This window comes from Bradysia coprophila, unplaced genomic scaffold, assembly GCF_014529535.1.
Source record: "Bradysia coprophila strain Holo2 unplaced genomic scaffold, BU_Bcop_v1 contig_561, whole genome shotgun sequence".
Taxonomy (NCBI): Eukaryota; Metazoa; Arthropoda; class Insecta; order Diptera; family Sciaridae; genus Bradysia; species Bradysia coprophila.
The window spans coordinates 2,410,249-2,428,568 of NW_023503807.1; the positions used below are offsets into that span (position 1 = coordinate 2,410,249).

The 18,320-nt window shown below is 35.5% G+C and overlaps 1 protein-coding gene across 1 annotated transcript in view; it reads right to left on the reverse strand.

The window, feature by feature from the left end:
- Window positions 1-5,242: 5,242 nt before the first annotated feature.
- Window positions 5,243-18,320, reverse strand: part of LOC119083101 — a 50,379-nt gene continuing 37,301 nt past the window's right edge. Inside the window, exon 3 of the mRNA XM_037192728.1 lies at window positions 5,243-18,307. Within this exon, the coding sequence (XP_037048623.1) occupies window positions 11,016-18,307 (7,292 nt within the window). The 3' untranslated portion in view covers window positions 5,243-11,015. The remainder of the gene's footprint in view (window positions 18,308-18,320) is intronic.

Below are 18,320 nucleotides of genomic sequence, written 5' to 3' on the forward strand. Positions count from 1 at the left end.
TTCGTTCGATATCCATTTGGCATTCCACCATAGATACTTAAATAACATAATGCCCCCATCCCCATTAAAACAAGCTGTCAGCGTTTGCTGCGACTGATCAACCCGTACAACCCGTAAACCTATTGCTTACGTGACCTTAATGCGTCTGTAACCCTAATTCGTCCGTGATCCTAATCCTTACGTAGCCCTAATACGTCCGTCACCCTAATACAGCTATAACACTTATGCGTCTGTTACCATAATGCTTCTGTAACCCTATTGCATAGAAAGTATTCACCTTAGCGCAATTACGAAAACCCGTCCGAAGTACCTCTCAAATAAAACAACAATTGACGAAGTAATTTTAGGAACTCAAATTCGAAGCTTTTCTATCACCATGTCCATATGCGTGATATATGGAACGCCTTTTTCCCCAAGATATATCACTTTTACTAAAATCCAATATGGCCGCCGGCAGCCATTTTGTTCTGACGATTTACATTCGTTCTTTCAAACAAAAAAAGAATCATGAAATTCGGTCAAAATTTACTCGAGATATTGACAAAATACACCACTGAGCCGGTTATGAGCTCACTCCAAAGGACCTATTGTACGCTATTGTCAAAATCAACGTGAATTTACCCATTTATAATACCACTTACCTTCCACATAACGCTCTTCAAAACGGTTTGCTTCCGCCTACCTCCTACCATCACGATTGGAAAGAACTCATTTCAACCATAAATTGTACATTTATTTCCAATTCAAAATACTTTTTTTCCGTGATTACAAAACAATCATTTTTAGTTCGTAATAATAATAAAAAAAAACCATAACGACATTATACGACAGCAGTGACATAATAAATCCATTTCCTATATAAAAATAGGGTTGACGAAATTAACTTTAAAATATAAAGTTCGTTCTATATGAAGGAAAACATATAGGAACGACGTTATAGTGCAATTTCAAGAACCGCACACACACACACACACACAATACACACTCTAACTCTCACTCACACACAACCACGAATGTATGTATAATATACATATATCACTGCTTTCGTAAAAGAAATCTTAATTTTTGTTTAAATTTTAATTTAATTTAATCAAATATATCTTCCAATCTATATTTTACCTTAAAAGCTAGTTCTTACTCTCAACAAATTTAAATATTTTTGTTTTAAACTCTTAGTTAAACGTTTTCTTTCAATCAAATTCTATAATAATATCCTTTGGAATGCAAATTTTTATTTTTTGTTTCAATTTTCTTTTATATTTGTTTGGTTTTGTTTGGTTAAACTCTTTTGTTTTTAGATATTATTTACTTCATCGAAGTATGGTTTCATAATCTAATTCTTTTTGTTTTGTTAAAAAAGGCACTCTAGTGTTGCAACCGTGAGAAAACTTCATTCATTTTCTTATAATATAATAGAAAAAACCCACCCGTTGCAAAATCAAATTCATTTTTGCTTTTTAAAAAAAATATCTAAATAACGAGATATTTTAACTTTAAATTTATCGTAAATTAATCAATTTATTTTTTTGTAAAAGCTCCTTATAAACGCATGATCCAATTTTAGATTTTAGTGTATACGAAAATTTGTAAATATTTCATTATCATTATGCTATGTGTATATGTAAGCCACGGATATTATTTATTATAAACATTTTCTTCTTCATTTATATTTCTCAAAACAACATCTAACAATGAATTTGAAATAAAAAATATTTTTGTAAATACTTTAGTTTTTCGTTTTCCAGTTTTTTTATAGGCTAAAATGTTTCTTCTTCTTTTTTCGTATGATAAAATGGAATGGAATGATGTGGAGAGACAAGACAATGATTTAACAAATAACTAGTATGTGATGGTCGTGATGAATAATAACGTTTTTATGGCTCTCATGTGTTCAAATTATTTTGTTTTATCGTTGATAACTATTTTCCAAGCATGTGCCTAAATGGAAATTTGGCGCAATAGATGTGAAAGTTGTTAATTTGAGGTAAAGCCAAATTTCACAACGCATCGTATGAGGAAAATTCCAGTTTAGACACAAATTAGGAACAGGACTTACTTTAGAGAATTTTAATTCCGAAAATTCTGAAAAAAATCCGAAAAAGTTCTGAAAAATTTCGAAAAATTATTTCAGAATTTTTCGGAACTTTTTCGGAATTTTTTCAGAATTTTCGGAATTAAAATTCTCTAAAGTAAGCCCTGGTTAGGAACAAGATTTTATGTACAGAAGTGGGATCTTTATTCTTACAAACGTCAATATTACGCACTAGTGCGACAGGATAAATAATAATGGATACTAATAAACGACCGATAAATTAATTCAAAACTACCGATAAAAAATAATAAATGACCGATAAATACGGTACCGATAGAAAATAATAAATTATCGATAGACAAATTCACAAGCACCGATAAAAATATTCAAAACTACCGATAACTTTTTACCGGTAAAAAGTGATAAAATACCGATAAATTAATAATTTTACGACTATTCATCGGTCAAATTCCATTTTCTATCGGTAGTTTATTACTTTATATCGGTAGTTCATTATTTTCTATCGGTAGTTCATTATTTTCTATCGGTAGTTCATCACTGGGGCCTTTCTGTTGATTTTTCTTCGATTTCAAATGGAAATTTTTCTACTGAGGGCCTTTCTGTTAATTTTTTTTTCGATTTCCAATCAAAATTTTCCAACTGAGGCCTTTCTGTTAATTTTTCTTCGATTTAGAATCAAATTTCTTCTACTGAGGCCTTTCTTTTAATTTTTTCGATTTCTAATCGAAATGTTTCCACTCAGGGCCTTTCTCTTAATTTTTTCGATTTCCAATCAAAATGTTTTCGATTTACAATCGTAATTTTTCCACTGAGGCCTTTCTGTTAACTTTTTTCAATTTCGAATGGAAATTTTTTCACTGTGGCCTTTCTGTTGGACGGGCAGCCTTACGACATTTATAAATTGGTTTTTGTTGTGTTTTCATTTCTCTATTATTACTTCCGTTATTTTTTTCGATTTTGTTTTTTATATTTTTCGTATTGTCTAAAAAATCTTGAGCACTAAAAATTTATGTTTGACCAATCGATAACAACAATTGACCATTAACATCAAGTATTATAAACTGCCGATAGAAAAAATTAAAGTACCGATAGAAAATGATGAACTACCGATACAAAATAATGAACTACCGATAAAAAATAATGAATTACCGATGGAAAGTAATAAACTACCGATAGAAAATGATAAATGATTGATAAAACCACCAGTTTATCGGTACTTTAGTACTTTTTATCGGTAAAAAGTTATCGGTAGTTTTGAATATTTTTATCGGTACTTGTGAATTTGTCTATCGATAATTTATTATTTTCTATCCGTACCGTATTTATCGGTCATTTATTATTTTTTATCGGTAGTTTTGAATTAATTTATCGGTAGAATATAATATCCCAATAATAATCCCTGACAAAAGACAAACAAAAGTAACGTTGATCGCGTGTTCGACAAATGGGATAATTTTTGAAGCATCTGATAAATCAAAAGAAAATTTCTATTAGACAGGCTGCGCTCGTGTACTACAAGTCGACTCGTAAGTTACAAATTGTAAGTCATCTAACAATATATGGAACCCTAAACTGAAATTTGGAACTTATTATGTAACCGAACCACTGAAGTTTCTTTATAAAGATTTGCATCCCGATTAAGAATAACGCAAAGAATGACTTTTTGTACCCTTTTGAACGTAAATCTTAGTTCAGTCACCAGTCAAGTGATGAAGGGGTTGTGCCTGTTTTAGTTTGATTCGGATAGAATACCAAAAGTCGTAGTCAAGAATTCATAAATAGTCTCAAGTATTCGAAGATCGACGTTCGACGAAAGTAGGCATCATTCATAAAGTATGTAACGCTACAGTCTATGATTTTATAGACCGCGTTTCCCTGTCTTACAAAATTGAATTAAAAGTTTTTTGTTTTCAATGTAATGACTGCCACGCAAGGCCAGATCGTCTTACGAAGTTTAACATACTTTATGAACATAGTCTTACAAAAGAATCAAACGTCAAATCTTGATAACTTTTGCTACAAAGACTCAAGTAAAGCTATCAAATAAGAGTCCCTGCTGTACTGAAGTACAATGTGAAAAAGTCCATTTTTTTTCTTAAGCTGGTATACTCATACAAACAGTGAAGTTCTTATACTTGTTTATACGAGTGAAATAGTGACACGCACGCGTGTGGTAGTGGTAGAACCGCATGAAGACGCAACAAAAAAAAAACAACTAAAGCAAATTCATGGCTAAATGTCGCCAACGTCCAAGGCAAGAAATTCCCCTAACACCTAGCTCAGACCAGGGCTTACTTTAGAGACTTTGAATTCCGAAAATTCCAAAAATTCTGAAAAAGTTCCGAAAAAGTTCTGAAAAATTCCGAAAAATTCCGAAAAATTATTTCAGAATTTTTCGGAACTTTCGGAATTAAAATTCTCTAAAGTAAGCCCTGGCTCAGGCCACGACATTTTACACAGAAGGCCGCAAAAAAGTAATTTGACCTATAGTTATCCTATTAACTTCAATTAATTTAATTAATTTCTTGCAATTACAAATTACAACCTACAGTTCATGAATGATTTCTCATGTAAATAATTTGCATGCATCGGCTGATCGCTTGGTTTGTAGGTATATTTCATAGAGATGCATTACTATTTGCTCGGAAGCTCGCCCGTGTTTGTACACTACTGAATCAGGGCACATTATTGGTTATTTAATTACCTTATTTACCGTTGTGAATTACCGAAATTACCTAATTTACTGACCTAAAAGAAAATTCGGTAATTTTGTCGGTAAATTAGGTAATTTCATCGGAAAATTAGGTGAATTCTGTAATTCAAATTAACAATAATTGGCCCTGTTACTAATACAAACACCAGACATCGTAAAAAAACCTGGTGGCACAAGGAGCTATCGCAAGATTCTGAACATTGAGGCTTGATTCCCACTTATAAAGCAAGTACTTCATGTGAGAGACAAAATGGTTTTTTTTTTAAATTTTTCTCTATTACTTGACAGCTTGCTCTCTCACGGATTACTTTTTGTTGAGTGGAAACCATACTTAACTATACATTGTAACGCAAAAAGACTAGACGATATTAATGAGAAAAAAGTATCGAGAGTTTTTATCGAGTTTGATTCGATTTAAAGGCAAAAAAAGTCGGACAAAACAGAAATAATTAACACATGCAGAGGACCAATTAGACTTTTTTTTTAATTAGCTTTATGATCAAAATTGGTTCTTTTTTGTTTCTAATAACAACGTACGAAGTTACCCTGTATATTATAATATGTTAACAGAATGCCACGTTTATTTATGATTATTTCAATGTTTTTATATGACAAACAATACACACGTCGATATTTTAATTAGATTTTTCACTTTTGATGAATAACAGTTTATCGATTTGGTTATTTCAACGGAATTTCATTATTTTACAGTAAAAATTAATGTGAATCTAGACGATCAAAATGTTGATCAGATATATTGTTGCATCCACACAAAGCCGTTCTCGCTCAGAAGTGGTTTTGAACAAGTTTATAAATTTCATTAGTTTGGCTATTTTGCTCACAACAATGCACGCAAATTTTTGTTACATTAAAATTAGAAAATTAATTTAACTCACAGACAATTGATTTTTCAATTTTTTTAAAATTTACTAAAATTACACATTTTAACGATCGTTAAAAGAAAACAACTCAAAGAAATCGGATATGACTACAAAAATACTAACAAAAAGACCACCCATCAACCTCTTTACAGAATAAAAACAAGAAATAAAAGGAAAACAAATAAAATCAAACAAAAAAACAGAAAAAATAATGAAAACAGAAAATTAATTATTTTTTTTAAATTAAATTAATTAATTAATTAACCTAATCAATAAAATGATGGATAAAATATTTTCGAATTATTTAAATATTTATTAAGCTCATCAATCGAAATTAAAACGAATTTCACTCACATTATTCAAACAATGCCATTTCATTTCATGACACACAACTTCGGGGTGTGAAATTTACCAACACGACAATTAAAAGTGGACAACTGATAATCACTCAATTTAATTTAATTTTTTTTTATTGTTTTTCAGAAATGAAAATATTTCTTTTTATTGTTTTCACTGAAAAAAAAATGGAATGTGTATGACAATGAATGAAAATGTATGTGACCTATGGGTCTTCAAGTGTAAATTGCGAATCAAATAGCGTAATACCACCGAGGAAGAGAATTTATGTAATAGGTGTGATCATTATCTCGAACCGAATGACACAGAAGTCGTAACATTCTAACGATAAATTCAAACGAACTGTATTCCATAAATAACAAAAAATATTTATTGTAAAGGTGCTATGACGTTCATTGCTCAATACCTGTATGGCGATTAAACAAAAATCATTTCACTATTTATTAGTGGTGTGCGACGGTTCGGGGAACGGACGATTTAAAAAAGAAAGTCGTTTGCCTTTCCTAGATGTCAAAATACCATTTTACAAATTTTGAAAAAGTCTTTAAAAACTTGCGCAAATCATTTTTAGGGCAGATAATCACTAACGCCACAAACATTTCAGAGACGTTTTTCAGAACTTTTAGAATCACCTACAAGATTCACAAGAAATTAAGCTCATTTGAGCAATAATCAATGAATAGTTGGAATCAAAAGCGAGCATTAGTGAAACTGACAGGAGAATTTACTCTTCCCCTGCATCAGTTTTCTCTTTTTCGCTTATGCAATTAAGTATTGACATTCAAATGCCAATAATATACTCGAGGGATATTTGTAAATTTCGATGACGAAGGATTTTCAAAAAGATATCCCTCCGAAGATATTGGAGGATTTTGCTATCGTTTTCCAAGGATTTTCAGAGGATTATTTACTCTTGGCTTCTCAAAGGATTTTTTCAATTTTCAAGGATTTTTTTCTGGGATTTGAGCCCTTTAAAGGATTTTGTATGATTTTGCGGATTTTCTCGAGGATTTTCTCTCGTAAAAGCTTGGAGGATTTTAAGGATTTTGTTTTCACTGACACAGGATTTGACATTCAAATGCCAATAATATACTCGAGGGATATTTGTAAATTTCGATGACGAAGGATTTTCAAAAAGACATCCCTCTGAAGATATTCGCAGATTTTCCTATCGTTTTCCAAGGATTTTCAGAGGATTATTTACTCTTGGCTTCTCAAAGGATTTTTTCAATTTTCAAGGATTTTCGTCTTGGAATTTCTTGAGCCCTTTAAAGGATTTTGTATGATTTTGCGGATTTTCTCGAGGATTTTCTCTCGTAAAAGCTTGGAGGATTTTAAGGATTTTGTTTTCACTGACACAGGATTTGACATTCAAATGCCAATAATATACTCGAGGGATATTTGTAAATTTCGATGACGAAGGATTTTCAAAAAGACATCCATCTGAAGATATTCGAGGATTTTCCTATCGTTTTCCAAGGATTTTCAGAGGATTATTTACTCTTGGCTTCTCAAAGGATTTTTTCAATTTTCAAGGATTTTCGTCTTGGATTTTCTTGAGCCTTTTAAAGGATTTTGTATGATTTTGCGGATGTTCTCGAGGATTTGCTTTCGTAAAAGCTTGGAGGATTTTAAGGATTTTGTTTTCACTGACACAGGATTTGACATTCAAATGCCAATAATATACTCGAGGGATATTTGTAAATTTCGATGACGAAGGATTTTCAAAAAGACATCCATCTGAAGATATTCGAGGATTTTCCTATCGTTTTCCAAGGATTTTCAGAGGATTATTTACTCTTGGCTTCTCAAAGGATTTTTTCAATTTTCAAGGATTTTCGTCTTGGATTTTCTTGAGCCTTTTAAAGGATTTTGTATGATTTTGCGGATGTTCTCGAGGATTTGCTTTCGTAAAAGCTTGGAGGATTTTAAGGATTTTGTTTTCACTGACACAGGATTTGACATTCAAATGCCAATAATATACTCGAGGGATATTTGTAAATTTCGATGACGAAGGATTTTCAAAAAGATATCCCTCTGAAGATATTCGCAGATTTTCCTATCGTTTTCCAAGGATTTTCAAAGGATTATTTACTCTTGGCTTCTCAAAGGATTTTTTCAATTTTCAAGGATTTTCTTCTTGGAATTTCTTGAGCCTTTTAAAGGATTTTGTATGATTTTGCGGATTTTCTCGAGGATTTTCTCTCGTAAAAGCTTGGAGGATTTTAAGGATTTTGTTTTCACTGACACAGGATTTGACATTCAAATGCCAATAATATACTCGAGGGATATTTGTAAATTTCGATGACGAAGGATTTTCAAAAAGACATCCATCTGAAGATATTCGAGGATTTTCCTATCGTTTTCCAAGGATTTTCAGAGGATTATTTACTCTTGGCTTCTCAAAGGATTTTTTCAATTTTCAAGGATTTTCGTCTTGGATTTTCTTGAGCCTTTTAAAGGATTTTGTATGATTTTGCGGATGTTCTCGAGGATTTGCTTTCGTAAAAGCTTGGAGGATTTTAAGGATTTTGTTTTCACTGACACAGGATTTGACATTCAAATGCCAATAATATACTCGAGGGATATTTGTAAATTTCGATGACGAAGGATTTTCAAAAAGACATCCATCTGAAGATATTCGAGGATTTTCCTATCGTTTTCCAAGGATTTTCAGAGGATTATTTACTCTTGGCTTCTCAAAGGATTTTTTCAATTTTCAAGGATTTTCTTCTGGGATTTTCTTCAGCCTTTTAAAGGATTTTGTATGATTTTGCGGATTTTCTCGAGGATTTTCTTTCGTAAAAGCTTGGGGGATTTTAAGGATTTTGTTTTCACTGACACAGGATTTGACATTCAAATGCCAATAATATACTCGAGGGATATTTGTAAATTTCGATGACGAAGGATTTTCAAAAAGACATCCCTCTGAAGATATTCGAGGATTTTCCTATCGTTTTCCAAGGATTTTCAGAGGATTATTTACTCTTGGCTTCTCAAAGGATTTTTTCAATTTTCAAGGATTTTCGTCTTGGAATTTCTTGAGCCCTTTAAAGGATTTTGTATGATTTTGCGGATTTTCTCGAGGATTTTCTTTCGTAAAAGCTTGGAGGATTTTAAGGATTTTGTTTTCACTGACACAGGATTTGACATTCAAATGCCAATAATATACTCGAGGGATATTTGTAAATTTCGATGACGAAGGATTTTCAAAAAGACATCCCTCTGAAGATATTCGAGGATTTTCCTATCGTTTTCCAAGGATTTTCAGAGGATTTTATTTACTCTTGGCTTCTCAAAGGATTTTTTCAATTTTCAAGGATTTTTTTCTTGGAATTTCTTGAGCCTTTTAAAAGTTTTTGTATGATTTTGCGGATTTTCTCGAGGATTTTCTTTCGTAAAAGCTTGGGGGATTTTAAGGATTTTCTTTTCACTGACACAGGATTTGACATTCAAATGCCAATAATATACTCGAGGGATATTTGTAAATTTCGATGACGAAGGATTTTCAAAAAGACATCCCTCTGAAGATATTCGAGGATTTTCCTATCGTTTTCCAAGGATTTTCAGAGGATTATTTACTCTTGGCTTCTCAAAGGATTTTTTCAATTTTCAAGGATTTTCTTCTGGGATTTGAGCCCTTTAAAGGATTTTGTATGATTTTGCGGATTTTCTCGAGGATTTTCTTTCGTAAAAGCTTGGGGGATTTTAAGGATTTTGTTTTCACTGACACAGGATTTGACATTCAAATGCCAATAATATACTCGAGGGACATTTGTAAATTTCGATGACGAAGGATTTTCAAAAAGATATCCCTCTGAAGATATATTCGCAGATTTTCCTACCGTTTCCAAGCATTTTCAGAGGATTATTTATTCTTGGCTTCTCAAAGGATTTTTTCAATTTTCAAGGATTTTCGTCTTGGAATTTATTGAGCCCTTTAAAGGATTTTGTATGATTTTGCGGATTTTCTCGAGGATTTGCTTTCGTAAAAGCTTGGAGGATTTTAAGGATTTTGTTTTCACTGACACAGGATTTGACATTCAAATGCCAATAATATACTCGAGGGATAATTGTAAATTTCGATGACGAAGGATTTTCAAAAAGATATCCCTCTGAAGATATTCGCAGATTTTCCTATCGTTTTCCAAGGATTTTCAAAGGATTATTTACTCTTGGCTTCTCAAAGGATTTTTTCAATTTTCAAGGATTTTCTTCTTGGAATTTCTTGAGCCTTTTAAAGGATTTTGTATGATTTTGCGGATTTTCTTTCGTAAAAGCTTGGAGGATTTTAAGGATTTTGTTTTCACTGACACAGGATTTTTTATGAATATTTGCCCCTCGAATATACTATTATCGATTTAAGATTAATTTTTGACGACTCACCAAACACACATTTTCGACAAATTTTTTCCAAAATCAATATTTCATGGTCAATGGAGTCTAATTAATAGAAAAAACAATAGTTTGACTAACAAACATCTCAAATCAGGCTTTTGGTAGAGGACGAACGACGAAACTCAAAAATCGATTTTTGACAAGGCAAGAATTTTTTGTGAGCCCTTTTCGTTCCGTTCCCTGAGCCACCACACACCGCTACTATTTATACAATTTCGGCGGGAAGAAAGAAAACTTTAGATTCGGAAACAAATGGGACAATCGGTAAACCAAAGTTCAACCGTTCGAACTAAATAGTTCTCAATATTAAAACATAACCCCAAGAATAGTGACCGAATCGAATCGTTTTAGTCTTCACTGACAAAGAAGATCTTAGAATGTTAATTCGTCTCTGTTTTGCATAAACAATTAAAGTTACCAGCAGCAGTTAAAGTATTTGTTATATGAGAAAAAAGGTTACCTGACGACAAGTTACCTACCACAGGTAACATTCTAAAATCTTTCTTGTCAGTATTCGTCCGTGGTCCATTAGTTTGTTTGTATTGAAACTGATTAGTTCGTCCGGAGTCTGTCCCACAGACCCAATGTTTACGAGACTTAGGTTTATCGCATTTTATTTTCGATAACTCACTAACTTGATCGTGCGTTTCACGTGAGACCTACTCAAACCATCAATGTACGGATCTCGAATCAATTTCACAAAAGGAATTTGTGCTACGGAAATTTGTCTACATTTTGTACTCACATTGGGTCCGTCGAAGATCTTACTTTTCGGTATGATCAATCGGCGCACCTTGTCTTTGGAATTGTTCAGAATATTTGAATTGGGCTGAACACATGACGGTTCTTTGGATCTATTGGGTGCATTGGATGGTTTCGTTTGTCTCGTTTCGATTCGGTCGCATTCGATCGCATTTTGTTTATAAAATCGATTAATGCCCAGCAACGTGTCGTCGAAGCTTAGTTTTCGTTTTTTATTGTTTCGCGTTTCCATTGATTCGGCAACGCTTTCACTGATTTTCCGCTTGGCTTTAGCTATTTGATTCGGTGGACTAACCGGCGACTGACCGATTGGTTTCGATTTGTCAACGATTGGCGATGATTGGGATGTGTTAGCCTTCGCATTCGATTTGGTTGACCGTTTTTTCGTGATGATTTCTTTGGCAAAGGCACGAGATTCTTTTAAATGATTATTTTTCGTCATTTCACTGACATAGGAACTTATTGCACTAACTTCATGTTTATTTACTTTTACCTTATGATTACGTTGTGTAGAATTTAAATTTCTTTTAGATTTAACATTATTGTTGGTCAACAATAACAGTTTTGATTTGTTAATATCACAATTCGATCGAAGAACATCGTTTTTGGGTACATTACCGTTATTTTTGACTGTGAAACGATCCAATGCCACCAGCATGGCTACCGAGCGACTTGTGGGTGTTTGTGGTGATGCTGATGGTAATGGTACCGTTTCATTGTTATTTTTTGTGTGTTTCGCAAGTGTTTTCTGCAAATTTTGCTGAATTCGATTCTTACAGTTTTGTATCGTGGCTTGCACATGGTTTTTGCGATATCTTTGGTAATTTAAATATTTTTTCAACAATTTCTTTATACAATGGATTTGAATGTCTTTTGGTTTTTGTATGTATTTGGATTGTAAATATCGTTTAAAAGTCTCTAATTTGTACATAGTTCGATTGACTGGCACAATTTCCTCATATTGAATGTCATGCGAATCGACGGTGAACGAATCAACGGAATGGGATTGGGAATTGCTCGAAAATGTCTCGGAAACATTCACTTGCTCATCCGGTACGTCTATCGGAGCGGCAAATTCAGACTCGACAAAAACATCGTCTTCCAATTCACCGTCGTAGCATACTATCAATGGTGGCGATGATTCGGTAGAACAATTCCAAAAATCGTCATCGTCATTCACGATGTAGAGATAAGAAATATTCTCATCATCGCCGCCGCTGATTGTCACAGCATCCTCATTATCGTCATCGTAATGTAGCCCGGCTACTCCTAACACTTTCTCGCAGAGAACTTTTAGGGAAGGAATAGAATCGTAAATGACTAGACTGGATTCAGGTGGAACGGTCCATTGATTATTTTCGGACTGACTAACTGCTTCGGTGTTTTCCTCATTTTTACCCACATTTCTCTCCCATTTCAATAGACTTTGGTTCTCTAAATATCGTCTTTTAAACTCGACGAAAACGGGCGCATTTTCGTTGATTGATTCGTTTGGTAATGGAATCAATTCGACTGGAATTTTCGAGTAAAAATCTTCAAAATCTATAATTTCATCGGCTTTTCGACTCGGGAAGATTTCACCGTTCGCGATCAGTGTCTGATAGAGCTTTTCATTGAAATTCTCGCCCGGCAAAGGAATCAGTTTGACTGGTATATCTAATACTGGATAGATTAAGTCTTTTCGGGCAGAAGGAGTAGCAGTTTCCTCTGCAACAGAGTCAGAATCTTCTTCTATTTCATCTATTTTCTCAACGAGTTGATTAATTGATTCTACTTCAGACGTGTTGGATAGAGATATCTCAGTTCTAGTATTGAAAATGGTTGCGATAGTTGCGACTTCACTGGCCTCATTTTCCCCGTCATCTTGACAATGACTTGATGCGATTGAGTTGATGGTTTCGGTTTCTACAATGTGATGTTCGGTTATTTCACAGTTTTTGGGACAATCTTCGTCCGTATCATTAACACTGAAGTCTTGGTTGGTAGTTACTTCAACGACATTTATCTCAAAAGCAGCAGTTTCATTCAAGGATTCATTGTCACATCCATCCATATTTTCTACTGACGAAATAACTTGGCAACATTCACCGGATTCATTCGACTGTAACAACACTTCACTGTCCGTTCCATCAATTTTAGCTGAAGCATCTGAATCTTCGTCATTCTGGAAAATGGTTTCCGGCTCCTGGTAGTCTTCATCTATTGAATTTTTAGAATTATCTGGACTGGACTGGTTTTCTCTTCTTGATTCATCATTTTCGGTTTCGTTTCGATCTGTCAGAATCGCTTCGTCTGTTGGAGTGTTGTCTGCACAATTGATCGATTCTTGAACAAGTTTTGGACTAGAAACAGGTACAACGTCTTCTATATCATCAATGGGTCTTGGACTAGAAACAGATAGAACTTCTTCTATATCATCAGTGGGTCTTGGACTAGAAACAGATAGAACTTCTTCCGTATCATCATTGCGTCTGGGACAAGAAACAGATAGAACTTCTTCTACATCATCAGTGGGTCTTGGACTAGAAACAGATAGAACTTCGTCTATATCATCAGTGGGTCTTGGACTAGAAACAGGTAAAGTTTCTTTCATGTCATCAATTGGGTCTTGGACATCAATATTTTGAATAGTCGACGGTTCATGAACATCTTCAGACGGACAACCACTTTTTTCATCACTTGCCACACAAGGAACAGGGATTTCGTCGCATGTTAAATCCGAAGTTATTCGTTCCGTGGAAAGCACGGAGTTTGATTCTTTCGACTCATTATCAATAGACATTTCTTTCGATAAAGTTTCGGAATTATTTTCCTGCTCACTTTCGAGCAATTCGTCTTCGACCTGTTCGGTCAGTATGTCAACGCTGTGACTCGAAATTTCAACAAATTCATCCAGACTATTGCAATGTATCAGATCATTTTGAACAATATGTTCCACCACTTCTTCGACATTGCCAATTGTTTCCAACTGTTCGAGAACATTGTCACTATCCTCCTGGTTTTTGTGTTCATTCTGTGCCATTTGATCTATTTCTTCGCTTTGTCTTGCTTCTGTTCTTTCCGAATCAATTGAATCAATTTTTTCTCTTGTATTGCTGTCTCGCATCTTTTGCGGTTTCGTTTCAAACACTTCATCATCATCAGACGAATCTTCATCAGAACTGGATGACTGTGAACTTGCTGACGATGATGAAGATGAAGAGGAACTGTAGCCGTCAGTGCTTGGAGTCGGTTTCAGACCTCGTATCGGAATCGGGACGACAGTTTTATTGGATAATTGTGATATTTTCCCTCTATGGTTGGGTATTCCTGAACAGTCACCCAGCGGACTGCTATTCATTGGACTGAGTTTCACGTATTCATCATCAGAATTGTCCGAACTGGACCCATGATGGTCGTCATTCATTGTTTCGGTTTTAATGAAATCTTCTTGTATCTCGAAAGTTCTGTTGCTGGAATAGGTGTCAATACTATCAGGAACGTGTTGTTCATCTGAATTAGTAGAAGAGTTTTGTCGAGTGATGGTTGTTGGGGTAGTCGTAGTACTGTCTGTACACGTCTCAGACTCTGTTACGCTATCGGATAAAGAATCGTGCTTATCGGTAATGGATGCCGCAGAACTGCGATGGCTTGAGCAGGACTTTTTGTCTTCATCGTCACTTTGATCAGTTTCCGAGGCGGTTTTGGGGCTTTCTACCAATTCTTCATCATTTTCAGCAACTGGATCGGATTTCATCGGACTGTGGGACACATATTCATCATCGGAATTTTCGGAACTTGAGTTCGACTTTATGCTATCGCTATCGTGCGCCGAATTACTTTTCGCAGGCGTTTTACATTCTGTTTCATCACAGCTTTCAGCTGAAGATTCGTCTGTCAAAGTATCGGAGTATCGATGCTCTAGCTCTGTCTTTATTTCTCTCACTACAAATGGCAAATGCACCTCCGGGATTTTCTTTTCAATATTGGAAACTGAATCGGAAACAGTGTCATCATCACTATCTGAAGACGATTCGTCGGAGTTATCTGAACAGCTGCTACTGTAAGAGCTACTCTTAAACTCATGATCTGGACTATGGCTCACTAGATCGTCTAACTTTGAGCTCGCTGCATTCTCTTCATTTTCGATTTTTATTTTCGGTTCGTTTTCCATTTCGATGGAACTTTGCTTAGAGCATACGTTATCCGAAACTGTCGGTGGGTTATTCAAATTCAATTTAGGTCCCGAACTACTCTCACTACTTTTGTCATCCAAATCTTCGGATTCATCTTCCGAAGAAGTACACGAAGTGTCGGCCACTTGAGCTTTATGGCCGTTATCCATATTGGTAACCGAAAGTATTGGCTTCGGTTCAGGTACGTCCGTTTCAGTGTGAGAATCACTATCGTCTGAATCGTCAGAGCTTGAGAAGGAAGAACTCGAACTGTCTGTGTAGTAGGACTCAGTTTTAAAAGCATTGCTTCCATTTGCTAATCCTTTTAAGTCATCTGTTGATTCGGTCGCTGATGCAACAAAACTCGCGTTTAAACTGATAACTGGGCAAGAACTTAGATCAGAATTTTCGGCTGAGTTATTTTCCCCTACTTTTTCCGTGTTAACACCAATTAGCTCTTCTAAATCTTCCAGCGATTCCATCAATTCCGAATCATTCACACAACTCAGCGGAGTTGAATGCGGTTCTTCTAAATTGACAATGATTTTTTCCACCGATTGAATGTCCACGATACTTTCCATACATCTCTCACTACCTTCAACGAGTCTCTGCGTTACTACTGTGTTGCTTGTGATGTTGTTGTCGCATTCTATGTGAATGCCATCAACGTTAACCGATGGCAAGTCAATTGTTTGTCGATTATTAATGGGGGAAAATGGCCTAATTTCGTCATTTGTATCATTAACGGTGATCGGACCTGGAGGCAGGTCGTCAGGAATCGATTCAAAATTTGAATCAAAATGGGGGTTGGCGAAATCATCACCCACGGAAGGAGTGTGGAATTTATAATCGGTCAAAGGATGTGTATCTAAGACAGTGTCGTCCTGTCGGAGGAAATCATGGGCGTCTGAGCTCTCTTTAGTGCTCTGATCATTATTGCCGAGAATAGACTGTGATTCGTCTTGTGTTGATTTATCAACACAATTGCTACCATTTAACGGCAAGCCCTTGTCATCGTCAGAGTCTGAACACACTGTCGGACGCGCTACAGGAGAATAATTAACTTTTTTACTAGCTATGAGATCAGTAGAAACATTCTTTACTTCAAACACTTCGTCGTTCCGTTCACCACTATTTTTCGACTCATCAACACAACATTCAATATGGTTCTCAATCGATGCGTGTCCCGAATACTGAAAAACATTTTGCGATTCAAACTCTTTCAAGGAAATTAAATGTTTTCGAAACGAGTTCGTATTTATGACGTCTACACAACATAACTTTAGAGTCTTAACCTGATATTCCGCCATCTCTTCATCACCTCGACATAATTTAATTTCCTCGTCAGTGTCAAAGGAATCGCTGCCGTTCTTTAACTTTCGACTGCGAAACGGTTTCGCCGATTTCGGACGCATAATTTTAATTTTTAATTTGGGAATGGAATAATCGGAATGAATACGGTCATCCCCGTTTGTACTAACCTTCTTCTGCACACATTTGTACCGAATCACCTCGCCGTCGTTTCTCGTTTCTATTTCTTCTTCCTTGTCGTCGTCTTCTTCTTTATCGATGTCATCGTTGGTCTGACCATCGTCAGCAGTCTTATCGTGAGCATTGCTCGAAATCTCTTCATCCGGTTCGATTGTGGGACTCGGAGCAGGTACAGTATGTTGATCCGCATGCACTGGAATGCTGAGTGGATCGCTTAACATTGCATTTTCTTCAACATCACTTCGACAGTCCGCCCGTATTGGACTAGCACAAGGTTCATTATCAAATTTTGCATCAAATTCAAAATCACTTTTATGCTGTCGAACACGTTCTTCACACTTTTCGATCATTTTCAACGTCTCTTCAACATCATCCAATGTATCACTCTTGCGACGGTCTATTTGCACTATATTGTCCGGCAATTTGTTGACAACACTTAAATGTTTGTACTTATTCAAGTCGGACAGCGGCACATCGATCGATTCCAGCACGTACAGCTTATCAGTCGCCGACGAGTAGCTTTCATCATTGCCAACTACTTTGGGCTTTTCAATATCGATGATAATATCCGGCAGATTTTTCGTTGGAACGCCACCGTTGTCCACCTTTATTCCGAAATGAATTTTGGTCGTTGGCACAGCGTCCATTTCTAATTTACTTTGGCCACAGCTACGAGACATAACGTCAACTGAAGCTATCCTTCGTGGATTCGACTTTTTGAGCCCACCGTGTGTCTCACTCTCATCTTCTTCATCGTCATTCCATGTTGTGATATAGTTTCGTATATCTTGATTTTTGGACGCCTCCTGGTCAGTGCTTCCACGCAACTGCTGATAACTGTTGCGCATAGCATCATAGTTGTAGAAGTAGGAGTTTTTGCTGTAATTACTCTTCGAACAATCATACGGATTGTTCGGTGTGATCTCGCGCGTTTTCAATATCTTTACACCGGTAACTTGTTCCTCGACATCGACCATTGCCATTTTATCGGTTGATGACGTTGTGTGTTTTGTATCGTACATCTGGTTATACTTTGGCAACTCTGTTTGGGCTACTTCACTTGTACCATGCGGATAAACCATTTGAGCATGAGTAGGATAAGAGTACTGGTCTTGAAGGTAGACCTTATTCGAACAGTTTGATGGTTGAACGTTTGAGCAACTGTAGCGCGAATAGTCATTCGATGAAACCACTTGATTCTGGATAACCGATTGATGATGATGATGATGATGCTGCTGTTGCTGTGGTGGTAGATTGTGATGTTGTTGCTGTTGCTGAGGTGGCTGCTGTTGATGATGTTGTTGTGGAGGATTTATTGGTTGTTGATTGGTTGTACCGGTTGTGTACGAATTCATTTGATTGGAATTGTAGGGGGCGAATATCACTTTGGACGATTTCGTTGGATAATGTGTTCCAGTCGGTGGTATTTGAGGATATTGAAAATCGTCGTAGTGGTCGTAGCTAACGTACGGCCGATGGTAGATATCATCGGAAAGGCCTGAAAACAACGA